The 27,721-nt window shown below is 33.8% G+C and overlaps 1 protein-coding gene across 13 annotated transcripts in view; it reads left to right on the top strand.

Moving 5' to 3' along the window:
* MYCBP2 (MYC binding protein 2) overlaps positions 1–27,721 on the top strand; it is a 257,559-nt gene that overhangs the window by 190,038 nt on the left and 39,800 nt on the right. For 9 of the 13 annotated variants that reach the window (XM_034665322.1, XM_034665323.1, XM_034665327.1 and 6 more), the window contains 6 exons: positions 2,876–2,998; positions 5,672–5,851; positions 18,630–20,273; positions 21,187–21,356; positions 22,081–22,325; positions 24,340–24,507. In XM_034665322.1, the coding sequence (XP_034521213.1) occupies positions 2,876–2,998; positions 5,672–5,851; positions 18,630–20,273; positions 21,187–21,356; positions 22,081–22,325; positions 24,340–24,507 (2,530 nt within the window). The remainder of the gene's footprint in view (positions 1–2,875; positions 2,999–5,671; positions 5,852–18,629; positions 20,274–21,186; positions 21,357–22,080; positions 22,326–24,339; positions 24,508–27,721) is intronic. The other 4 variants (XM_034665329.1, XM_034665318.1, XM_034665326.1 and 1 more) reach the window with 2 other exon arrangements.

Genomic DNA, 27,721 nt, shown 5'->3' with positions numbered 1-27,721 from the left:
TTTAAACCTAGATTGTGAGTCCTTTGTGGGACAGGCACAGGGTTTTTAATCTTCGTATTCCTCGTTCTAAAACAGTTTTGGCAATACTAATTGCATACTAAGTTTTGTAAATACAAGTTGAGTCACAAAAATATTAGTTAGGACATCAAAATAAATGGGTAAGTCAAGCATAGATTTTATTCCAAATCCCAAAACTTATAGGAAAAGGTCAGATAAGTAAAAGAACATGTGTATTAATCCAAAAGAGAATAAATTCACAGTATTTATTGTCCAGGAGGTAATATGGCCATAAGTATAAATAAATTTTTTAAAAATTTGAAACTTCATGAATGACAGAGTGTATTTAAATATATTAATATTGTACATTAAGCAATTCTCCCTTTTTCTCCTCACAACAAGCCTGTGTGATAAGTTATATAATCTTCATTTTCAGGTGAGGAAACTAAAGGTCATAGAATTTAAAATGACTTGCCTGTGGTGATACAGCTAGATATATGGCAGATGTAAGTCCTGAGCCAGAATCTTCATTCATATTTAAAATGCTGTGCTCATTACACCATACCACCCTGTGTCAGTAGTCAATGAATAGAATTTGAGAACCTACTCCCTTTCTTGTCTTTACAGACACACTTTTCATAGTCAGAGATGATGTGGTTGTGAAATAATATTCTGAAATGGCATAACTATCCTTCATTTGTTGTGAGAATGAAAAAGGCTTCACTTGATATAAATCAGACATTTTACAAAATAACCTTCCCATTTATAATATACTTATTTACATACTACATAATTCAGAAATTCGTAAACATTTCCACTATATAGGAATATTTAGATATAAATGAAAATACCTAAAGTAAGATCAGCTTTATAGAAGACATAGTTAAATAATACGAGAATAGTTTATGTAACTTATCAAAGGATCTTCCTAGCTTAATAATTATTTTAACTGGCAGTATAGCCTAATATAGCTTAATGTGTAAGAGTGGACTTCGGAGCTAGACTCCTAGAGTACAAATACCAGCTCTGCAGCTTTTCAGTAGTGTGACCTTGGCCAAGTTACCTAATATCTCTGTGCTTCAGTTTTCTCATTTACAAAATGAAAATACTTTATAAGTTCGATGCAAAAGCCAAGTGGACAAATAACTTAAAGCTAGCAGATGGTAAGGTTAGCTGTTCTTAGTAAAATGTTAAAATGCCATCTGTACTAAAGACTGACTTTTAAACAGAGAATTTCATTTCTACATACTTAGAAGGTAGAAGGTTCTTCTTAGATAAAATGCTTCTTAAATTAAATTAGGATATTGTTTCTGTTAAGAAAGATTTCAGCCCTCTAAGCAGAAGTTTACAGTTCTCTCTGCCATCACTTAATGGTCAGTTGCTCTTTTGATACATACATTATTGATCATAATGTGATTCTTAAATTAGCATGAGACCTAGGGTGATTAGGAAAAAAGTGATAAAAAGTTAGTGCCTTAAAAATCACTAAGATTAGTTGGTAATTATATCCAAATAGTTTGCTCATTGGTATTAGTAAGTAACTGTATCTAATACGGAAATGAGAGGATTTGGCACTATAGCAATTTATATGAGGTAGTATGAGTAAAACAAAATTTTCCTCTTGTTAAAATTCTTTATAGGCCTTTGATATCTGTAAGTAAAGCTAGTCGGCAAAGTTACTGCTTGGTTAAAAACAGACTTCATTCTTGGTGCTGAGACCATTCTGAGTCTGAGACCACTCTGAGGTTTTAAGAGTGTTGCTGTCTTTCCCATTCAGATTAGTGTTCATGGGTATTTTCCAGAAGAGATAGTCCTCTGCTGAAATCTCTCATATGAGGAGTATTGCCTAAGGGAAGTGCTGGGATTGATTTCTTGGAAAGAGTCTAGAATGCAAGTGAAGGGATAGACGTACAGTACCAGTGGTACGGCAGGATTCTGATTCACAGGGAGGAAGGAAGCACTCCACCACCTTCTTCTAGTTCCATTTTCTCTTTAGTGAGATCTTGACTTTTAAAAAATATACTCAAAATTTCTCATTATTAATTATGTTATTTTGATGGAATAGTTTCTTCTTTTTTACCTTTCATTTGGCAGATTTTATTTTGCCTTTTTTTAAGCTGGCATTTATATAGCTATTGAATCATGGCATTAGTGTTTTTAGTATTATATCATACAGAATCTTATGGCCACTTGATTGATAATAGAGAGTAACTTAGCTTATTAATTATGTTGTAAACCAAATATTTACCTTTTTTTCATGAAATATTTATTGACTTGAGCATGTGCAAATAGCTCTGGCTACATGACTTGGTTTATCAGCCTTTCATTTTGGGGGAAATGGCCTTATATAAAAAGTAAAAATAAGTTGAAAGTTAAATTTTCCACAATTTTTATATTCAGAACTTAAAATATTTTATATATTAGTACTCAAATAGAAAAAAGTACCATATACTTAGACATTTTTAAGAATTTTTATTATTTGAGTACTAATATACAAAATATTTTGATTTCTGGTTTATAGGGTACCTCTTTTTATTTTATAAAATACTCTTATATAAATTTGTTATAAATTTGAGTTCCTGGTCCAAAAATATTAGTACCCATTCAGTGATGTATCCAGCCACAGTAAAAGTAAATTGGCTCCATAATTATGAGCATATCCAATTTCTAAGTTTCACTGTGTATTTGATAAATGAAAACAAAGATTTGTCATATACTTTGTCAAGTGTCAGTGATCTAATTGTTAGACTTATTATTAAATCTAAATGTGAGGTTATTTTAAAATCTAACCATCATAAAATCTTTCTTGGCAACTCTATTCTATGAATAGGGATTGGCACATAAGAAACTAATGTTAGAGCCATGCCTTTTATTATAGAACAAGTTCTTCTGGATCAGAATTCTCAGACTCCTCCTCCAAGCCCTTTCTCAGTGCAAGCTTTTAATAAAGGAGCAAGTTGCAGCGCCCAAGGATTTGATTATGGACTTGGAAATAATAAAGGTAGGTGTTTGAAAGTGAGTCTTTTACCTACCCAACTTTAATATTTTTTATTACCTTCTCTTTTACCCATTTTTATTGCTATTCACCCACAAAACTTTATTAAAGTTTCCTAGAAAACGTAAAATCAAAATGTTTGCAAAAGTGTTGTTTTTACATTATCATTTTTACCAGTTTTAGCTTCCATTTCTAGGAGCTCTTGCTTATTTGCTCTTAGATACTCACTTGGAATTTACATCCTAAAGATTCTGTGACACTATATCTAGTAAAAACTATTGTTTTTATCATCCACTTATTAAGAGTAGTGTTAATGAGCAAAAAAAGAACCTTCCAAAATGATCCATTTAAAATCAAAACGTTCTAAGTAATATTACACATCAGCCTTATTACATATGTGTGGTTTTGAATGTCTAACCAAGTTATCTTAGTTAATTTAGAATTACATGAAGTGAATGCTGTCTTTGGGTTTCGTATGTGTAATGAAATCAGAAAGTTGTGAAAAGAAAGAAAAAAAGTCTTAAGCCAAAGAATATAAAATGTGTGTAGCTGTTTTAGGCTGCAGTATTAGAAGAGACCAGTGTTATGGACAATCCAAACAATAATTATTTCAGAATAATTTGTACTTGAATTTCATCTATAAAATTGTATTTGTATCTAAATTCAGATACATTCCTGTTCTTTTGTATGTACCTGATCCTGACTCCTTTTCTAAATCAGCATATCATCATCAAGCTAGCATATAGTTAGATGATGGGTAGGAGGGAGAAGATAGCCTATGTGGAAATAATTTTATTTTAAAATGTTATTTACACTAATTCATAGGATTTTATTTCAAGGAACAAAGACAGTGTCATTAGACCTGACTTGCAGAGCAAGTGAAATAATGAAATAGTCAACAAGATGCAAAATGACATCAATATAGAGGAAATATTCAATTTAAAACAAAACCCACATTTTGATACCTTTATTGCTTTCCACAAATTATTCATACAAAGGAAGCCTAGCTACGAGATTTCTTTTTGACTTTTCCTACTCTGTTATGTTGGTCTATCCTGCAGGCTTGGGATGCCTGCTTGCTTATTTTTGGTAGGTCAGATTTCAACTAACTTGAGCTAGATCTTCATGCTTAAGTAGAGTAAATGCTTGGTGGTGTTTTCTTCATGTCCCTTGCTCTCTCCCATTATCAATTCTTAAATTAAAATTGCAGCATTTACTTAACCACTACTGTGCTTCTTTAATAATCTGCTTTAAATCCGTGTTTAATTCAAATTGTATGCTGTCGGTCAGTCTCTAAAATGTCTAAATTGTACTGGGGCTATCGCTTTAAGTAAGTCTTTAAAATATAATTTATTAAAATACCGTGGGAATATAAGTCAACTTTTAAGAGAAAAACATTGCTGAGGACATTTGTTATTACGTAGAAATAAAAAGTATTACTTTTTAAAAGTGTGATTCTGCTAATATTGTTCAGAAATGTCATGTACTTGTTAATAAGCTTTTTAAATATTTAGATGGTGCAAAGGAATATTAAGAAACTCAAATCTTAATTAAATATATCTAACCTTTGTTTATGAACTTACCTTTAACAGTAGTTCCCTTTTTCTTTAACTTTTTGTACTGTCCAAGTTCAAGAAATTGTTTTTTTGCAAAAATTCTTTATTCTTAATTCTATAAAATTCTTCATAATCTCTAAAATCCTTTCTGTAATGTACAGCGTAAGTTTTTGAAAAGTAGCTGTGTACACAGTTCTTTCCATTTAAGTCTTTTTCTTCTTGCTGCTTCATTTAAAGTTTGCACTTAAAAAACTTTATTATATTTAGGGAATGTGGCTGGAAAGGTACTGTTTTCCAGTTTGTGCATCAACAAGTCTAGATATGTTTTTCTTCCTCTCTTTTTCAGCATCATGTAAACTATTTAATATACATAATCTTGTAAAGAAGGAGCTAAGGACCATCCATCTAATTATGTTGTTCCATATTTTTAAAAATATTTATGTGTTGAAGTCCTTTGTATTTTAAGGAAAAATGTCAGAACTCATATTTGAGATATTATTGAAATTAGATAGCTCATACTCCTTTCTATCTTCTAGATCTTACAGATTTTTATATTATCCATCCAAGCAAAGGAGTTCACACTTCAAGAAGTATAATTTCTTTGGCGGGAACAACCTTAAAAAAAAAAAGGAAATGTTAAGTTGTTAACTAAATTTAAATATATTACTAAGTTAATAACATGCTTTGCCTCCCTTCAATTCTACATTTACTTAAAAACCTTTTCATATTTGCTTATTTTCTGCATGAAGTGTACTGCATATGAGGCAGGTTTATTTAGTCATTTGTTAGGTATTATGTAGAAGACGTTGTTTACTTAGATCTTCATTTACACTTGTATGATATTGAGTCACTTATCTATCATAGGTTCTTCATGGACTCTGAATTCGCCCATGCTGCTGCTCAATGTTGTTTATGAATTTACATGATTTTGTTTTTGTAGGTGGGCTGTTAAATAAGATTATTAAAATAACATGCAACATTTGGTCCCTAACTTGAGGATAACAAGCTTGAGGACCACTCATTTTTGAATTGGCATAGTTTTATTTAGTGTTTAATTTTATCTGAATGTCATAAAGCACCATATTCTTTGCCATTTTGGATGTTAATTAATAACAGGTTGTAGTTTTGACTGTTTTGCCCACTACAGGTGACCAACTGAGTGCCATATTGAATTCCATTCAGTCACGGCCCAATCTCCCAGCTCCTTCCATCTTTGATCAAGCTGCAAAACCTCCCTCTTCCCTAGTCCACAGCCCATTTGTGTTCGGACAGCCCCTTTCCTTCCAGCAGCCTCAGCTTCAGAGTAAGTCTGTCAGCCTTACCTGCCTCATCAAGCCATTTCTGAAGCTTTGTCCTGAGTTATCAGTTACTAATTATTTATCAACTCACTTGACTGGTTTTATTTAATGAGAGTGTTACCCCTTCCCACATTTTGAAGCATTTAAGCTATTCTGAGCTAAGACATTCTGCAGCTAAGACATTTGTTTTTTAATCACACATTTTTTATTAAGTATAGTTATTGAAGTATGGCTATTATGCTCTCTATTCTAATTCCAGCATAAGCAAATACATACAATAAAGCATGTTAAGAAAAACGTATTTTATTTAAGTTTTTCTTTTACAATATGCATGACTATGCTAAGCATCAGTTATAGAGATAACTTTCATTGTTTTACACTGGATCTTTATTACTTAGAGATGTCCCAAGAGAATAAACCTATTTCACTGTACTAGTGGGTAGAGGAGAGGTCGTACTGGGCCGGTTTGTTTGTTTCTTTTAAGTGAATTTGGTACCTGTGAAATGTATAGAAACTTTAGGTTTTCAGATTTTCTCAAATTGTTGTTTCTTCTCTTTTTATTTTTTTGTTGTTGTTTTTCTTGTTCCTAGTATGTTAAAACGATCATTTGATTTTTAGCTCTGCCTTCTAGGATTGCTCTTGCCCTTCATCCAGGATAGTAACTCACATTGGTCTGGTAAATAGACACAAACAAATCACACTTAACGGAATGTTCTTTTTCCTTAATAACCTCCTGAGGCTTCCACATAAACTTCTCAAAGCTTCTTGGCCTTCAGTTCATAGTTTATCAGCTATACGATATATAGACACACTCACTGAATGAGATAGTTTATGAAAGCCCCAGCTCATGCGAATGATGTGACTCGTTATGATATTATTATCTACGTTAGAGTATACAGAAGTAAAAATCTTTCTGGGATTGTACTATACATTAGGCAAGTTTAATGAAATTAAGTAGCTTGGAAATATAAATAATAACAATTTCTAGCCATTTTCTTTATATATGTATAATATTCACTTGATTGTCTCTTAAAAGAAGAATTTCAAGGAAATATAATAGTGTCATGTGTGTGAAATAGTCTTTTCCTTCCTTTGTAAGCACTATAGAAGAAGAAAAGAGAAGTAACAACTTAGCTTACTCATTTTATGGAGCAACAATTTTATTTTTAACGTTTGTATGTGCCCAGATTACAGGAAGGTTGAAAGGTAAAGACAAGGGAAAAAACAAAAAGGAAAAAAAAATCATTAGGCAGAAAATACATATTAGAGATAAAATTTTAAACAAGATACCCTGATAATGTCATATCAGCAGCAGACAAGAGAAAAAGTAAGGATATTTTTGTTTTACCCGAGGGGTCATTGCAAGTCTTCTCAAAAAAAGTGTAATTATTGTTTTTGCTTTACCAAATTTTATAATAAAATATTTCAAAATATAAGGACCATACTAAAATCAGATTTGTCTCTCCCAGAGGATAATAGGTTTCCAACTGACATATCAAAATAATTTTATGCATCTTGCGTCTAGGTGTTATCAGTACCACTTCTTCCTTCACCATCTTGGAGCAAATTTGAAATCATGGCCTAGACATATCACAGTTAACCAGTTTTCTGAATCATTGCTTGCGTTTACTCCAACAACAGGAATTACTTAAATCTTTCTTCTAAACCTCTTCGTCTCATTAGAATATCACTGAAGTTTGACTTTCAAATTCCAGAAACCAGAATTCTTAATTTTTAGCATGACTAAAAACAGTAGGAAATCTAAAAATAGTTTTAATGTTTTGGAAATAAATTAGAATGCCCTTAATCACATCATATTAAAAAAATTAAATATAGCAGAGTGCTTATTGTTAAGACTACCTGAATAGGGTATTCTTTCCTGAACATCACTGCTATCCATCACACCAGTAGCTCACCTAGCTTTAGAAGATGGCTACATACTGAATTTCCCATTACTAATTAGTAAAATGAGAATCATTTTTTGCCTTATATTTTTATGATACTAAAATAAAACATGTATAGAAGACTATATTTACTAATTTTTGTTTATACTGATAGTCACCGCTATGTACTAAGCACTGTATTTAAGCACTTTAATACATCCTCATTTAAGGTAATGTCCCCCATCTTACAAATAAGGAAACAGAAGCTTAGGATACATGTTTTTTCCTAGAAACACATACAGTAAAGTGGTCGTACTGGCCAGTTTGTTTGTTTCTTTTAAGTGAATTTGGTATAGCCAGAATGTGAGGCCGGTCTTCCTGACTACAGGGGCCATGTTTTAAATATTCACCTTTGTGTACTGATAAGGAATGCTGCCAAAACTGGCCTTTAATTGTGTGTGTGTGTTTAAGATTTATTTATTTATTTGAGAGAGAGCAAGAGGGGTCGGGGGTTGCAGAGGGAGAGAGAAACTCAGACTCCATGCTGAGCGTGGAGCCTGATGCAGGGCTCGATCTCACAACCCTGAGATCATGACCTGAGCCGAAACCAAGAGTCAGTTGCTTTAACCAGCTGTGCCACCCAGGTGCTCCAATATGTGTTTTTAAAATTTCTGACTACATTTGTTTTATCATCTAGAGTATTAGTTTTGTTTGGGTTGGTTATTTTTTCCTTTATAGTTTAATTTTAAGAATGCAGAATAGTTGGAAAGGAAAAAAAGATTTCCTAAATGTTATAACTCAGGTTCCCAGTTAAGTAGACAAGCTCTACGTAGACACACATGAACTGCCCTGCACGTTAACTTTACCTAGAATTTCTGTGAGTGTTATTATCAGTAATTCTTTAGGTTGTTTCGTTCCTGAGTCATAGTTTTTTACTGATCTTTGGAATTGGTATTTATTCTGGTACATTAATTTGGTAATTTTTTTTTTGAAATTAACAAAATTATATATACAGAAATTATTTCAACTGTTACTGTAGTGAAATAGAATAATTACAGGAATAAAATTACAATTTTCCTTTGTCTTATGTGTGGATAGGCATGAGGGAGAGAGAAAAGTGTGCATATAAGCTTTTTCTTTACTGTTCTATAATTTACTCTTTTATTTTAAATTATTTATGTAGTTTTTAGAATTGGTAAGCAATTTTGCAGTGAGGTTCTAGTGAACTGAGGTGGAGAATGAGATCTCTGCCTGCTTTTCTTTTCTATTTTCACTGTCTTTACTCATCCCTTTTGAAAGCATCATTTTCTGTTCCATAGCCCCTGACCATCTTAAACATCACAGGCATTGAAAGAATATTTATTGACCGTTAATGCCTCAGATGGTCCCTTTCTTCAGTGTAAACCATGAATTTAAGATCATGTATTTCTTACTATTTTATGCTAGATATTCCAGTATTTACTCAGAGTACATCTTCAAAGAAGAGGAAGAATATTTCAGTACTAATTAAAGCTGCTATAATATGACGAGATGATGTCTAATATACAGAGTTATGATAATTCTGAGTTTATACTTAAGCACAATCCTCCAGATGAGAAACTATTCCAAATGACTGTGTTTAACATAGGCATTTTATATCTACTGTACAGGATGGTACGTAGTTTGTTTTTATTTTTCTTGTAGAAAAAATGATAATGAAGGCAATTACATTCTCCCAGACATTTTAAACATGAAACATATGTTATTTTGTTATTATTTGTTATATTATCTGTTATTTTGACAGGACTTTCAAGCCCAGATAGGAAACCTCAAGGTTACCTTGCAACAAGAGTTTTTCTGTTACACCTGAATGTCACATTCTTAAATGAGACCAAAATTTGCTAAATATGACTGAAAAGGTCCACTTGAGTATCTGCATGCATATTTATTTATATTTGAGAATACTAATATATACTAACGCATTGTGTTTATTTAGCTTATAGAGATAAAGTGATGGAAAGACTTAAAACACAAATTTCCCCTCCAGCCATTTACTAGCTTTATTTTAGTTAGGTTACTTGACACATCTGAGCCCTGTTTACTCCGTCCATAAAGTGGGGTTTCCACTGAATGTTATCTGCTGATACCATTATTGCCTTTTGACCGAGCACTTAACATCTCTTATGTCAAGGTAGATTGGAAGAAATCACAGCCTGAGAAAGAGCAGTTTTATTCTCAGTGTGGAAGGAGTGGCAAGAAAGAATTTGGAAAGGAACAATTGAGGTTTCCTAGCTACTCCTCATTGTACATTTTACAACATAACTTTATTATTTGTCTTGAGATTGATTCTTCATATAGTAACACTATTTTCAGATATTACTACGAATGTTAGTGTATAAAAGCCAGCCTTGTTTCCAAGACTGAGAGGTCCTTTCTATCCTGGATTGTAATCATACCACAAAATTTGTCCATTTGCTTACCTGCCTACCGTGAAGGTGTGGCTCGGATGGAACCTTGGATTTATATCGTGCCTGCTCTTTTCTTCTTTCTTCAAACATAGGTATCTTCTCTAAAAGCCTTTTTGTTTTGGTTTCAGTTTTAGCTGTCTTTGTGCTTCATAGGTTGTATCCTTCTGAAAACAAGACATGATTGTCATGAACCTGAACTAAGTGTCTTGATTTCTCTGATTGATAGTTACCATTTTTTGCTTTGCAACCAATAAGTTTGTGGAGAGCCAGCCCTCTTGTGCCTCACATCATTGCTTAAGGGGGAATACTTAACCATTTCATGGAGCTTTTTGAAGTTATTCTTTCTAAGGCCCAGGATACATACACATCAGATTTTGCTCAGAATTTTTCTATCTCGGCCATCAAAAACTCTGAAATGATACGCTTTTCCCTAATGTTCTATCCCTTAACCAGAATTACTTGAAATTTACTGTGTATTCACTTATATGCTCTAAATGTGTTTTATGCAGGTGGAGTTATGTCTAGAAGTTATTTAGAGACACATTGTGTTTTGGGGATTATCCACCTTACAGATTTTCATCCACCTTCTAACTCTCTTATCTCTAGGTTAATGTTATAGTCTAATGAAAAGCCTGTTTCTGTTCTATCCTTCTGTTGGAAATTTTGTTCTAGCTTTCATTATTTTATAATTCATTTAGTATACTAACATTTATGTGAATAAATTTTATTTCCTATTACATTTCTTAAGCTCCTTTAGCATTTATGTAATTCAGCTTTTTTCCTGATACATTTACCAGGATTCTGGATTTACCGATCATGCGGTGATATCGCATCTAAAGCTGTCAGTCCTGCTAGCTAAGAGTATCTCGTTATTACTATCACCTTATTTTAAATCCTCCAAACTATTAATAGACGAAAGTGGGAATAATTATTATACTTAATTATACTAATTTTTTTATCTCCATATTGTTCAGTTACTCACATCTTCTGAACAGGATGAATAATTTATATATTGTCTCAAGTACCAATAAATGAGGTTTTTTATATTTTTAAAAATAGATAATTTAAAAATAATTTCCAGAATATCAAGTTAGACTTAACCATTTACTGCGTATGGAAGGCATCTATATTGTCAAAAATATCTGAAGTTCTATTCAGAGCAGAATACAACTGTACAGTACTGAGATTTAAATCAAGTGAAGAAAGTCAGGAACACTGTCCCTGTCATTCTACCATAAGCTCAATGAAATTTTATGATCATTGCTTGTGAAGGTCTCTAAAATCAGGTTTCTTTCTTATATTTTAAAATATATATATACACACACATCAATGTAGGTATGTGTAAGAATGGACAGAATACAGTGAAAATTTGAGCATTGTCATAGATTTATTTATAAAACTTCCTCAAATTCTTCCATCTATGTTAAGATTACATTTAGTAATTTTCCTGAGACTATAAAATCCAATTCAAAGCTCTTTACGATTGAGAACTAGAAGAGAAGCAAAAGTAGATGCTGAAGATTATTTCTGCCAGTTATTTGTAGCCTCCAGTAAGATGTTCTGTGGAAAAAATTGCATCAATATTACTTCCCCTGTCTGAGTATCAGGGATAGTGACATAGGCGATGTGATTAGACAGCTGACCTCTTGGATATAATGTATCTCCAGCATAGTGTCCTTTCTCATATTCCATTTAACATTTCTGATCGTTGCTTAATTGTTGACTTAACGACAAAAAGGAGTATATGCCGCTTTTTAAATCCCAGAACTGCAGTTTTGTGTGCTGCCACCAGATGGTGACATATTCTTTGATTCTTCCAGTTTCTGTTCCCAGTGACAAGGTCAAGGTTCTCATACTCACAACAAAACCACAATTTGTCCTTGTTAAACTGAAATTTGGATTTACCAGATTTTTTTAAGTATAGTTTACAGTGAACTCAAAGTTGCTGTGATCAGAAAATGAACTAAGTTCCCCAGGGAACTTAATAGTTGGGATCCAAAACAAAGAACAAAGAATAAATGATGCATAAAGAACTGTATTGTTAATAAAGGGATATCTTATACCAAACACACAACACTGACTTCAAATGAGTACTGGAGAAAAATACCGTTTTTTATATTTTTTTTAATACTCTCTTGAGTGAACTATATATTACACCCACAATAATCAGAATTCCACAGAGGCAAATTTAATAATTGGTTGTTTTGCCCATAAAGTGAGATTTTTTAAAAAGAACATGATTTAGTTTCCAACAAATTGCCTGAAAGTTAATTGACTTTTTTTTCTTTTGTGCATCGATATCAATGTATGTCTTAAGGATTGTTTCTCTTTTTAAATTGAAAAATACGAATCTTTTAAAAAGTTAACTATATCAAACTATGTTCAAATATGAGCAAATTTTGTAAAAATTAAATGCATAGAACAAGTGTATGTGTAGTCATAGCTTAATTTCTTTAGGCATTTAAAACTTTCAAAAAAATGTTTTTTCTTATTCACTGTGAATCATAACTAGGAATTCAATTTCTCTAGGCTTTGTAACATATTGAAAAGACTTCAAATCTGTTCTGGCTTCAAAACCTCTTCCAGGAGTTTGTCCTTAAACCTCTAACATCTTACCCTATAAATTGCCATGTTTTTCACATTTATAAAGTTTATGGATGCTTCCAATTAAGATTGTTTTTAAATAGCAGAAGAATTCCTTTTGCAGTGCTTGGTACCTTTGAGGTTTTATAGATTTCAAAAAGAAGGTTGCTCAAAAACAAAAATTTAAGATTTTTTTTTTTACTTAGGTGAAGATGTTTTGAGGGCATGTATGTGCCATCTGTCTATGCACTCCTACCTTTCTCTCTTGAACCACTGCAAGGGATCCTTGCAGTCATCCTTATTCACAGAAATTACTCTAGTCACTTTTGTTCGTCAGTGCTAAGATCTCATTGTACTTGATCTGTCAGCAGTGTGACAGAGTTGATCCCTCTTTTTTTCCCTGAAATACCTTCTGCTGGATATTTCCTACCTCATTGACTGTTCATTTCTCTTTTCTGCATCCTCCTCTGTTCTGTCTTCCTAGGAGCGTCCCAGGGCTTTGTCTCTTCTGGACCCCACTCCCTAACTGGTCCTCTCCAGCCACGCATGGAATGTCACTCAGCATCTGTATGCTTGTGGCTCCCAAGTTCATCACCACTTGATCTAGTATATATTTGCTTGTTGCCTCTCCTTTGACCTGAAAATACACTCCATCAGAGTATGGACTTTTATTTCTGTTCATCGTTTTATCTTCAATTCCTAGGACAGTGTCTGACACGTAATGCATAGTCAGTACCTTGCATGGAATGACTTCTTGGCTTACGAGTAGTTCATCTTTAATCTTGGCCACACTAATAAGTCAGTCAACTATTACTTTTTCTGTTTTGAGAAAAGTGTATGTTGTATCCAATTTTTTATTTCAATGACAAGAAAGTTATCTCCTTACTACCTGCATTTATTTTAGCTCAGCTGATTACATTTATTTTCATCACTAGGAGTTAAAATTTTAAATAAAATGGATTGTTTTTCAGATTTAGATAGAGGGTTTTTTTAAGATACTACTCTTAAAACACTACAATTTAGAGGTTCTATTAATTATTTGGAAAAAAGATAATTTTAAGTACTTCGTTTTCTGCATGGTAAATCATTAATGTGTCTAACATTTTTCAGTGACTTGTAAATTTGCTTTGCTTTGTTTGTGTTGCAAAACTTTTTATAAACAAAATTTGGTATCTCAGTAATAGCTCTACAGGAAAAATACTAAATATTGGGAGTAGCACTAACATTTCCCACCAAAGGTGGACTCAGAAAAGTAGTCAACCCTAAATGTTTCCATACATACTGGAAAAATCATAGTCATGTGTCCGTACAGAAAACTAGGTGACAGTAGCTATGATAAACTGTAAGTAATATTTCTGTATCTCGCACTATTTACAAAAGAAAAAAATTTACTTATAAACTTTTATTTTATAAGTAAATGAGCACCAAAGAAAAGAAAACTGAGTTAAAGAAATATTAGTCTAAAAAGGAATGTTCAAATTTGGTTTATGAGAGCAATGAGCCTTACTTAACTTTAAATGCATATGGAGCTATCTTTATTAATTTAAATCAATTTGACCTTTGTTTTCCATTTTAATTTTAGAGAAATATAAACCTGTTGGAAAATTTAGCAAAATCTAAACTTTTTACTAAGGTGATTGTGCATACCATTTGAAATGCTTTGTTTCTGCTTGTGTTCTCTGCTGAATTTTTTTTTCCATTGAATCTGTGCTGCTTCTTTGCCAATGTTTTCCACTATAGAATCTCCATCTCACAACCTTGCTTCTCGCGAGCGCATTTACAAAACTTATGGTGTAGCTGGGCCTGCCTCTGCTCTCTCATCTCTGTCTCACAAACTCAAGGGTGGGTATGCGTGCATTCACGGATGGGCCATTCGTAGTGAACATAGGAGGTTTCAGTAAAGTTTTATTAGTTCACCTCAGTCATTTCCATCCCATTCCATTTTTTAAGATTAAAGTTTATCATTTTATTTAAAATATGATATTTTGGGGTAATTTGTGTTGTATATATTCAATATTACATTATTAATTATCCTAATTGATATGCATGTTTATTATATTTATAGGTTAAATATTACCTTTACTTAATTTCAAACCTATATAAGGTCTTAAAAAACAAAATAGGTATATAGAAAGAAGTGCCTGATTTGGGGAGTTGTAAAGTCAATGTTACCAGAACAAGATGGTATATATGTGTGAGGCATAAAGCACATTGTGATCTCTAAGAACATAGTATCTCATGTGACAGGTTTAGTCTTAAACTTATTTTTCTGCTATGAATGTTAAATCATTTTCCTGTTTTAGTTTCTTATGAAAAACGCTTTGATAATTAAGTTGAAATTTTTTAGTTTAACTTAATTATCAGGATAGATACACATATGTAGATACATAGGTCTAAACCTACATGTCCCGTCTGGCATTGAGTCTTCCTTATAGCATTTTCTTAGTTACTTAGTTTTAATATTTTAAATTTAGAAACATTCAAACTACTATGACCACTGATAAAATTTCAGACAGTTTAAAAATACGCTTTTGGTCTTTTACAAGACTATAGATGCCTACTTGGTTTTTTTTTTTTTGTCTTAAAGTAATACTTAATTAAACTTAAAATCCTGTTTTTTAAGAAAATTTTATCAAGTTATTTTTGCACCAGTGGTTAACATATTGCATAAGTTTTTCAAGTAACTTTCCCTTTTCTTAGAAATCGGTGAAACGTTTTTACATTTCTCCTTTTTGCAGTTGACAGTGATACTATATATTCCTATAGGATAATAAATAGTATTGTAGAACCGGATCTCTACAGTATATAGTGTTGTGTAACCTGATACATAGTATGGCATAGCACAATATAGTATTATATTCTGGCATGTTAATTATAGTGTAGTATCACACAACCTGATGATTTATGATTTTGGCATGAAAAAAATGATACAGGTCATTAATGAATGAATATGTAACATTTAATGTGTTTACTAATTTGTTTGAATGTACTAAATTTGCATCCTGCCCTGTGTAATTTTTTCTTCAGAATTCCATTGAAGTAGACAGTTTTTGCCTACTATCACTTAAACTTACATATGATAAATATAATCATTAAGCTAAATTAAGTGATGAATTTGAAAGTATTATGTGTGCTCTAAATATTTTATATTTATTGATATTTCGAGCAGCTACAACACGACAGTTTTTCCTAATACTGACTACATGCTTCAAAACTTTTTAAACCCAAATGAAGAAGGTAAATGTCAGTTAGCACATGGGTCATACTTAACAAACATGACACTCTTTTTTAAAAAATATATGAGATATATAAATTTTTCAAAAGGATTTGTTTATCATTTGGCAATTAACAGTTCAGGAAGAAATAATTCTGCATTATATATATACTTGGACTCCCAAAAGGTATTCACCTGTGACCACTTACAGATCTCAAGAAAATATTCACCACTGTAGAGGAAAAGAAATGAAGTATACAGGCGCCTGTACTCTCTAACCCTCTCTATGTAGCAAACGTTTTTTGCTAGCACATGACAGGTGGTGTTCCTGATATTTGTAAGAGTCCATTGTTCAGACTACCACAGAGATTGCCCTTTAGGAGGAATTGCGCACCATTGATTTAGAAAGCAAACCCGTTTCGATTCATGAATTGATCTCTTAGAGAAAGGACTGGCAAACATGAAAGATTTACTGTTTACTTATTTGTCTAGTTTTACTGTTACATATCATTCAGCTTCTGAAATAAATGTGATGATGAAAGCACTTCCAGCTGTCAGATTAGTTAACAAAAAAAACTAGTACTCCAAACATCACACATTGAAAATTAGTGGAAAGGACTAGACTGATATTTAATTCTACCAAATACAGTTTATTTATTTACAAAATTTGCTCTGTGATCTATTACTAGATTAATTAGATGAGCAACAGTTTGTTAAACTACTTTTGTACAGTTTGAGAGCACTTATTTGTCAAGATTTTACATCTTTTTATCTGTGCTCTACCAGGGCAGCATCAGTATCTAGAATTTTTTTTTTTTATTGTAATTTTTTTTCACCACTTTTCCAACTTAAATCAGCCTGGTCTCTTATACTGTTTTTATGCAAAGAACACATACTGCATATGATAAATGAAATTCATGATAGAATGGTAAAGAACTGTAGAAACTGAAGAGCATTATATTTGGTATATTTTACTCATTCAAAGAACTAGAATAATTATCCTGAACACTGGCATGTTGCAGTTAAAATAACTGTTCCATTCATGAATGTGCTCTAGAGAGGCTATTCGCCATCCTTCATTATTTTACTACAGAATTGCAAGACTTGTAAGCATCTGACCTTTACACCATAGTGGCTACAGTTACCTCTGCCCTGTGGCCTTGGGAGTCATAATTATAAAGTGGATTTTCAGGGAATCTGAAATTTGGGAATAGCAGGAGAAAAAATTACTTATTGAGCACATACTATATTCCAGGACCCATTCTTGACATTATATCAATGAAGAGTAACAGACCAAAATACCAGTCCTTATGGACCTTCCATTAGGAGAGCAGATTCTATGGCAATACTGTCTTGACTTGTAGACAACTTGAGTGTTGACTATAAACACCTGTGTACACTTGCACACGCACATACACACACAAACCAGCCAAAAAACATTTCCGTACGTTATCCAAATTAGTTTGCATCCCTTTTCCAAAAGAGAGACAGAGAGAAATACCTGCAATATAACCAGTTAAGAGATCCATCTCAATTTACCACATACCCTTTTTCAAAAAATATGAATACTTCTACCAAGGTTGTGGGTTTTCAGTCTTTAATACCACCTGAATCACTTTGATCAGATTGCTTTTCTCCTGACAACTAATATTATATGCATTAAAGTAGAAGTTTTTATTTTAGGGAAGAAAGGTGATGTCGTAGGTTTACCCCTTATTGGTGACAAAGACAGCCTGGCTCTAATGCCTCAAAGGAAAGCATGAGGAAGAAGAGGCCCTGCATGAGGGCCGATGCCAAAAACACATGGTGTCCCTGTAGAACTATCTAGTGCTCTGCCTGGGAAAGGGAGACATTTTTTATCCTTTTTTTCTGTTATTTTCCTGACTCCTAATTTCAGGGCCCCATGTTTCAGACTTATACCACTAATTCTGTGGATCCCACCATTTTTTTTTTAAGAGGACACAAGCTCTAAGTTCTAACCAGCTAAACTTAATGAACTAAATAAACTTTTAGAATACACTCTGTTTATAAACAATAGACTGTCTGAATTACATGTAATTAAATAATAACTTTCGGGCACTCATATATTAATTATAAATTCTAATCCAATCATTAGAGTGTTTCCTAAGCAGCTCTTTATCAGCATAATTATATGTATTTGTGTACTTGAAAATAGTAAACGTATCTATATATAAATTCAGTTTCCTAATTCAGTAAGATCTGTACCATTACCCTAAAAGGATGTGAAATTTAGCTTCAACTACCTTATATTTTAAAATCTGTAGGTTTTCCTGATTTCTTATTCCAAAAAAAAAAAAAAGTTCTGGTTTTTCTTTCTAGTCTGTCCCTAAATTTAAATTCTAATTAATAATTGTACTAGGGCTGAGATTCAGAGATCATGGATAATTCATACTGATGCATAGGTATTATTTGTTCAGTCTGTTGTGCATCCATGAAAACAGTTTTTGGTGGAAATGGTTGTATAATGATGCAATAGAAATTTTACAAGAAATATTTCCCTGTTTTCCTTTATTCTTCAAGCATTTTTGTCTATGCAATATAAAATTTTTAGCTGTTTTTATTCAGTATTTAGTGGCTATATTGTCAGTAAGTTATAGTTTTATTAACAAGTTTCACTATGAAATGGACCATACAGGTGACCGAGGAACTATCTCAACATCTTCTAGACCAGTCTCTACATCAGGAAAATCAGAACTGTCCTCTAAACACAGCAGATCACTTAAACCTGATGGACGTATGAGCAGGACTACTGCTGATCAGAAGAAGCCAAGGGGTACAGAAGGCTTATCAGCTAGTGAATCCCTTATGTTGAAATCTGATGCTGCAAAATTGAGGTCAGACTCTCATAGTAGGTCCTTGTCCCCCAACCATAACACCTTGCAGACGCTAAAATCTGATGGGAGGATGCCTTCTAGCTTTAGAGCTGAATCCCCGGGACCAGGTTCTCGGTCATCATCTCCTAAGCCAAAGACTCTCCCAGCCAATAGGTCTAGCCCATCTGGTGCTAGTTCTCCACGCTCCTCCTCACCACATGAAAAAAATCTACCTCAAAAAACCACTGCTCCTGTTAAAACTAAACTTGATCCTCCTCGAGAGCGTTCCAAATCAGACTCTTACACACTTGACCCAGATACGCTACGCAAGAAGAAAATGCCCCTCACAGAACCATTAAGAGGACGATCAACATCACCAAAACCAAAACCGGTACCAAAGGATTCTAAAGATTCCCCTGGATCCGAAAATAGAGCTCCTTCTCCCCATGTGGTTCAAGAAAACCTTCACAGTGAAGTGGTCGAGGTCTGCACTTCAAGTACTTTAAAAACAAATAGTCTAACGGATAGCACCTGTGACGAAAGCAGTGAATTTAAGAGTGTGGATGAAAGTTCCAATAAAGTTCATTTCAGCATAGGAAAAGCACCACTGAAAGATGAACAGGAAATGAGAGCATCCCCCAAAATAAGTAGAAAGTGTGCTAACAGGCACACCAGGCCCAAAAAGGAAAAATCTAGCTTTCTCTTTAAAGGAGATGGCTCCAAACCTTTAGAGCCAGCCAAGCAGGCCATGTCTCCTTCTGTGGCTGAGTGTGCCAGAGCGGTCTTTGCCTCCTTCCTGTGGCACGAAGGCATAGTACACGATGCAATGGCCTGTTCTTCCTTCTTAAAATTTAATCCTGAACTTTCCAAAGAACATGCTCCTATAAGAAATAGTTTAAACAGCCAACAGCCTACAGAAGAAAAGGAAACCAAATTAAAAAATAGACATTCATTGGAGATATCATCTGCACTGAATATGTTTAATATTGCACCTCATGGGCCAGATATATCTAAAATGGGTAGTATCAACAAAAATAAGGTGTTGTCTATGCTTAAAGAACCACCTCTGCATGAAAAATGTGAGGATGGGAAAACCGAAGCCACGTTCGAAATGTCCATGCACCACCCGATGAAGTCCAAATCTCCTCTTCCCTTAACTTTGCAACATTTAGTGGCTTTTTGGGAAGACATTTCTTTGGCTACTATCAAAGCAGCTTCCCAGAATATGATTTTCCCAAGTCCCGGTTCTTGTGCAGTCCTTAAAAAGAAAGAGTGTGAAAAAGAGAACAAGAAGGCCAAAAAAGACAAAAAGAAAAAGGAAAAGACAGAAGTTCGACCCAGGGGTAATTTGTTTGGTGAGATGGCCCAGCTGGCAGTGGGAGGACCAGAGAAAGATACCATCTGTGAGCTGTGTGGAGAATCCCATCCATACCCAGTGACCTATCACATGCGACAGGCTCACCCAGGTAACCAACATTATTAAATCTATAGGTACTTTGTGTAAAAAAAAAAAAAAAAAAAAAAAAAAAAAAAAATGAACTAAGTAAGTCACTTCTAACTTGAGCTGCTCTATGAATTATGTTAAAGTAAAGGCAAACTGTTTAATTAAAGTGCATCAGTATCAGTTTTGTGGAAAATAGGTAAAGAAATTCTGATAGCATGGTGGTAAGGCAATTTAGTACAATGGCATCTTAATGGATCACATTCTGAAGTACTATTTATTTTTTAAATGTTTTATGTGTTGCCCAAAGGGTGTTGTTAAGTTGTCTAACACATCAGAAATAATGGCATGTCCATGTACATAAGAAAGATCCCAGTATTAGGTCTCCATCAATTTTAATGTTTTCCTGTTAAAAATTGCAAATTAAATTAGACTATACTGATTTCCTTGGTCATTTTCCGGTGAAACTCATCTCAACTATTTAATCAGAAGACTGTATTTTAGATAAATGTAACTATTTCTATAACAGTTGGTAAGTATTCCAAAATTTACCTGTCATGAATTTGGTTAATTTTTTTTTCTTTCTACATATTAAACCTGAAATGTTTTGTAAAATACATGATTCCTTCAAATATATCATTCTTACAGAATATTTTGTCCAATCTTGGCATGTCAGTAAACCTGAATGTACCCCCATCTTAAATTTTTTTTTTCTAGCTGTATAGAGTATCTCCAGTATTTTAGGCGTCATTCAATTGATTATTTTTTGGCCAAGCGTTCTATTTTTCTGATGCAGTTAATAGCCTGAAAAAAAAAAAAAGTCAGATACTTACTTTAGTATTTTGCTTACTTTGCAAAGGTAAATTGCCATTCATGTATAAGTGTCAAGAATCAGATTGTTAAGGACACTTCAAGTGTATTTTTGCTCTTGTTTCAAGGTTGTGGCCGATATGCTGGTGGACAAGGTTACAATAGCATTGGGCACTTTTGTGGAGGATGGGCTGGTAATTGTGGTGATGGTGGCATAGGAGGAAGCACTTGGTATCTGGTATGTGATCGCTGTAGAGAAAAATACCTCCGTGAGAAACAGGCTGCTGCAAGGGAGAAGGTATTTTTATTCTGTTCTGGCTGTACTGTTAATGATAAGAATAAATCTTATACAGATCCCTCTTTATCATCATACAGTATCAGATAACTCCACAGAATTGATATTCAAGATCAGCTTTTATAGTAGGAATGATATACAAATTTCATATTTGTACTAGCTTAGCTATTTTTAATTACAAAAATAAATTATATCTTGGGATAATACGAGACAACTAACCTGTGGCACATATGCCTTACTGACAAATGTTTACTATGTAATTCTTTATTTTTATGATGTACTACTCTACACATGTACATAGCTTTCCCTCTTCACCTTTCTCTCTCTGAACTCTCCCTCTTTTCCCTTCTCCTCTCTTTATCTCCTCTCTGTCTTAACCCTTAATTATGTTATAGGTCTCATGGGAACTAGAGGCACACCTAACTAAAAATTTTGCTGAAAACATAATGCACATACACACGCAAAAAACTGTTTACCCTTTTAAAAAATAATTACATTTAGATTTTCCCAGTGAAAGAAAAGAAATAGTTTGTGTCCAAAATAAAATAATTTCGGACAGTTCAAGAGAAGCATAAAGTGAATGTTATTTTTGGTAATCACTATTATTATTTTAAAATAGTTCTATAAGTGTTTAATAATTTTTATTAGAAACACACAATACTTAAGTTAAGAAATTTAAAATTTGAACCTAAGTAGGAAAAGATCACTGCAAAGTTTTCTTTCCCAGGTCAAACAATCCAGGAGGAAGCCAATGCAAGTCAAGACTCCTCGTGCCTTGCCCACTATGGAAGCTCACCAAGTGATTAAAGCGAACGCGCTCTTCCTGCTGTCCCTGAGCAGCGCAGCTGAGCCAAGCATTCTGTGTTACCATCCGGCAAAGCCGTTTCAGTCTCATCTTCCCAGTGTGAAAGAGGGCATTTCTGAGGATCTTCCTGTTAAAATGCCTTGTCTCTACCTGCAGACATTAGCTAGGTAATATAACTTGGTGGTTGTTTTTTTTTTTTAATTACTTGGGATTAATAGCCATTGTTGATGAATATTACGCTCTGAATACACACTGCATTACCTTTTGTGTACAATAAAGAGACCTCCAGGAATTTATTTTGTGAGTTGCCTTGACCAATTTATGACTGGAAGGGTACACACTTCGTGGTAGTTAAGTATTAAAAAAAAATGTAAATACTATATCAGTTTGTATTATTAATAGAAAATATATGTCTTAGAAACTAAGACTTTAGCTATCTTTTTCTTTTTGAAAAGCTGACTTCAGTCTATTAATAGCTGAAAATGCTAAAGTGGAAAGAAACAATTTGCTATCAAGATCTTTCATTTTTTAAAGTATTCATTCTGTTAGCATTTAAATGTTAGTTAGTTGCGTACCAACTTTGTTCTAGACCTTGAAGACACCAAGATGAATGTAATAAAATGCTGACTTCCACGTGCTCACACTTTGGTGGGAAGACACACCTGTAAAGGAAACATCTAAAATGTTTTATGAGGAGTTCTATGGTAGAAGTATGCCTAGGATGTTGATAAGAGCATGAAGAATGGGAGACTACCTGAATCTTTCCAAGGAAATCAGGAAAGGTTTCCCAGAGGATCTGACACTTCAGCAGTCCTGAATGATAAATAGAAATCAATCAAGTAGGTGATGCAGGAAAGCAGTTCCTCACAGAGTAAAGCACATGTGTGAAGACACACATGAAATACCATTACACATTTAAGGAATCAGAGGCTGGTGAAAGCTTTGGCCACTGGGAGAAACATATGAAATGCCCCAGAAGTAGTTACCTAAGATCAAGTAATGTGGGGCTCTGTAGCCCATGCTAAGTTTGGGTTTTATCCCACAAGGAAAACGGTTAAGGAATATTAAACAAGTAAATACATGAACTGATTTGCAGTTAGATCACTCTGCTTCAACCATGGAAACTTCATAAAGGGTATAACTGAAGGTGGGCGAAGCCTTTTAATCGTATACTATTTTCCTATGTTGGACTTGAGTTGTACAGCCTTACTTCTGTACATTATACACTGGAATTGTAAACAGACTTTCACATACCAAATTCAGACTTTTTTCCAACAGCTGTCAAATGAAAATTTCTGTAAATTGCCTGCAGGAATGGCTTGCTAACCAGCAGTTCCATTTTGGTGATGTTGTCCTCTCTATAGCAGAATTATATAGTTTTGTGTTTTTTTTTAATTTTGTACTTACTATTTTAGTAAAATGAACAGGAAACAAAATGAGAATGTGATACTAAATCCATTTGAGACTGAGGTGGAGATCATTAGGTATGCCAAATGCAACAAATCTTTAGCTTCAGTCAGACCACTTAGTAGACTTAGGTTAACAACTCTCTGTTCCAGTTTGAAAAGGAAAGAATCAAATCGTAAAACAGGTTTTAAAAAATGCCACTGTACCATAATCATAGATTTTATATTTTTAGCTTTCTGGGGAATGGACACCCACACCCACCCCACCCCATGGAACATTTCATGGGTCTAATCTTTCTCAAAACTGATTCTTACATATGTTCCTACCAAAAATGGTGACTGTATTTCAATAGTCCATGCAAGAAATATGAGCCTGAACCAAGGCAATGATGATGGGCGGTCAGAAGGGAGGAAGCGTAGTATTCATAGGGCTGAGTGGTCACAGGTGAGGACTAGGCCTGCAACAACACCAAGATACTTTGGCCTAGGCACCTGGATAGTTGGTGGGATCATTCACCAAAACACTGGAGGATGGGAAAGTTCTCAAAAGGAAAGAAAATGAGTTCAATTTTGGATTTGAAATGTTTGTGGTACCTGGAATATTTATGTGTGAAGTTGTCAGACTTTTATTTCCTGTTACTTACATCTATGATTATTTTAATACTTGATCCTTATAGAGTTTCACATGCTGCTTTTACTTTTATGAAAGAGATTAAAAATGAAAAGTATCTATGGTGCCATCATACTTGAAGTCACTGGGTTTGATTTAATGCAGGCATCATCATGAAAATTTCGTGGGCTATCAAGATGACAACCTATTCCAGGATGAAATGAGATACCTACGTTCAACATCTGTACCTGCCCCGTACATATCCGTAACCCCTGATGCGAGTCCTAATGTATTTGAAGAGCCAGAGAGCAATATGAAGTCTATGCCACCAAGGTATTTCACTTCTCTCCTCTCTGTTGAATAGCCAGTGTTTGGTGGGAGAAAGACTTTGAACTGGAAAAGAATGCTTTAGAAATTCTTTTGTATGTCTTTCGATCTCAAGAAGGACATTGATTCAGCTCTGTTAACTGTTAGAGCTATAATAAAAAGCTTACGTACATGAATAAGGCAAAGTCCTTGATAGCAGAGGCAGACTAGTTGGAAGAGAAAAGATCAACTAATGAAGTAATAATGAAAGATTCCATTACGGTTATGGTATCATTTAGTGCTGTAGTAAATCAGACTAGAGAAAGGTCACTATGAGGCAGTCCTTGCAGAAAGTTCCATGGGAGAAGGAGCACCAAAAATAAATCTTGAACTTACTGGGTTATTGCATACCATCTTCTCCCAGTCACTTAGATTTGGTGGTAACATCAGTGTAAAGACAAGTTTAGGACAGTGTCAAGATACCAGGCATGAGTAATTACAAACACATTATCATTGGAAAGAAAGACATTTGCTGAAGGAAGAAAGAACCTGCTTCTCCTTCAGATATGCCACTGTGTTAATACTATGTGGTTATAATTATAAACTGATATAACAGATACATTAATACACACAGTAGAACTCATATATCCAAATGAACATTTTTCCACTGAAAATACTTGCAGCGTTTCCCAACTGTGGATTATTAGAGTTTTTTGAGCTGCTTTTAAAATTTTCTCTAAAGAAAAAATTAAATAAAATTTTCCCCAAAGAGTGCAGAATAACCTTTTGTATCTTTAAAAGTAGTAAAGTATCTCTAAAGGAGGTAGATTTTCTTAAAGAGTTATAAACCATTTTGAGACTAGTCTGATAAATGTGATTCTTTGGGTTGTTGTTACCCTTCATGACCAAGTCAAGTAGTACAAACTTCTAGGTAAAGACAGTGAAAAGAAGTTTCCATATATCTTGGAATATCATAGAATATTCTGTGTATCATAGAATATCATAGTCAAGGTAAAATCCTCTAACATAAAGCCCCTAGTATCATCACTAGTGTCACATAAGAAAGTAGAAATCTAGGGAATCCTGTTTCCCACAGTTTCATGCTGAAGCGAAGCAACAATCCAAGGTGCCAAGGAATGTTGCCACAGAAATAGGATACACACCCTACTCGGGAATGGTTCCTGGTATAGAATATTCAGTGAAATCTCAAGTTATCTCTGGAAGGGAGGGAAAAAACAGGTGTCAAATAATGTGAAAAGGAAGTCTAGGGAAATCCACTGATACTTAATCAGAACAAACACAAAACCTAGACAGAGCTGCCCACTTTAAAATATTATCAAAAGGAAAATAAATAGTATGTCCTGAAAGTCCAATGAAGAACCCAATCTGAAGGAAAACTCTCTCAAGGGAAAAAAGGACGTTTCTGTAAGTACTGTGTTGTACTGAAAAACTTGATGATGACATATATTTAATGAAACAATGTGAGAATGAGATAAAAAGCAGAATGAGTTAAAAGGATATATCACAGAGCTTAGAGGACAGACTGAAAACCAAATCAACACCATTATAAGACTAATAAATTAGAAACATTTAGAATAGTAAATTGAATGACTGACATAAAGGAAAAATTTGAGATAATCACAGTAAGTAAAGAGTAAAGGGACAAATTATAGCAGTTAGAATGAAGATAACAGGCATGGAAACAGGACAGTCCAACATAAGAATAACTGATATTGGGGCGCCTGGGGGTCTCAGTCGGTTAAGGGTTTGCCTTTGGCTCAGGTCATGATCTCAAGGTCCTGGGATCCAGCCCTGCATCAGGCTTCCTGCTTTGCAGGGAGTCTGCTTCCCCCTCTCCCTCTGCCTCTCCCCTCCGCTCATGCTCTCTCTCTCTGTGTCTCTCAAATAAATAAATAAATAAATACATACATACATACATAAAATCTTTTTTAAAAAGAGTAATATTTTTAAAGTAGAAGAAACAACCAATATAATTGAAAATATATCTAAAACTATAATATAAGAAAAAATACCACAAATGATGAAGTATTGAATTTCCAGATTAAAGGGAAATTTTTATAGCAGGTGACTATGAGGAATAACTGAAATTGGGGGGGGGGGGNAAAATGGGGGGGGGGGGAATAGCTTAAGTTACTGAAAGTCCAAGAAAAAAACCATAAGAATTTTTCAAGTATCTGAGCAGAGAAAAAAGTCATCTTGCAAAAGGAAAAGTTAAGACTGAATTCAAACTTCTGTTGAACAACCTTGAATGAAAGAAAAAAAGTGAAACAATGTCTCTAAAGCTTCAAAAGAAAGAAAATACTACCTTGCAAGTTTTACCCAATCAATCAAACATACTGAAATTTAAAAAATCTTGGGAATCTTAGAACCAAATTATGGATTAATCAAATCAAATACAAGAAAAGCACATTTAAAAGACTGTATACTTTATACATAAGGGTAATTTTCATAAAATCTTAATCTTAAACTATGACTCAGGTGTGTTTTATATTCAGCCAGATTGAGACATCACAAGCATACATTAATTCAGGGAATATAGCATTTTGAGCTGTTCTTCAAAGCCTTGAGAAACTCAAGCTATTACAAAAGATGATGAATAATGACTCCATTAAATCAGTGGTTCTCAGTGGGAGATAGAAGGGTGGTTTTGCCTCGCAGGTGACATCTGGCAGTGTTTGAAAACATCCTTGTTTGTCATAACTGGGCTAGTTCAACAAGCATCCTCGTGTGGAGAGGTCAAGAATGTTGCTAAGCAACCTTCAGTACACAAGACAGCCCCCACAACAAGGAATTATCTGATGCAAAGTAGCCGAGGTTGTGATGGTCATCTTTGATTTTTTTTTTTTTTTTTTTACCAGCATGACCGTTTTTATAAGAACAAGTCATTATCTTTTTAGGTTGTATAACAGTTCTTTATTTTTTTTTTTTCCAAGTTGATGGATAAACTTCCTCTGAAAGCACAACAAATGTCTTGAGTATTGTAGTACCACCATTTATAAAGTGAATTAAATTCATGTATACCTATTCTCTGGTCATTCTGGAACCTGTTGGCCCTAGTTGACATCCAGGCACATTTACCCACCTGGGTTATATGAAGTATTGACAGCCTGTTCAAACAAGAATGTATATACCCTTAGAGAGGTAGTGAGTAAAGAAAACAGCCAGGGAGTTAACTACTGCCTAGAAAACATATAAGCTTGACTGATGGACATAGCAGTTC

The sequence above is a fragment of the Ailuropoda melanoleuca genome, chromosome 7, assembly GCF_002007445.2.
Source record: "Ailuropoda melanoleuca isolate Jingjing chromosome 7, ASM200744v2, whole genome shotgun sequence".
Taxonomy (NCBI): domain Eukaryota; kingdom Metazoa; phylum Chordata; class Mammalia; order Carnivora; family Ursidae; genus Ailuropoda; species Ailuropoda melanoleuca.
The sequence above is the reverse complement of the archived record's forward strand: the minus strand, read 5'-3'. Positions and strand labels throughout refer to the sequence as shown.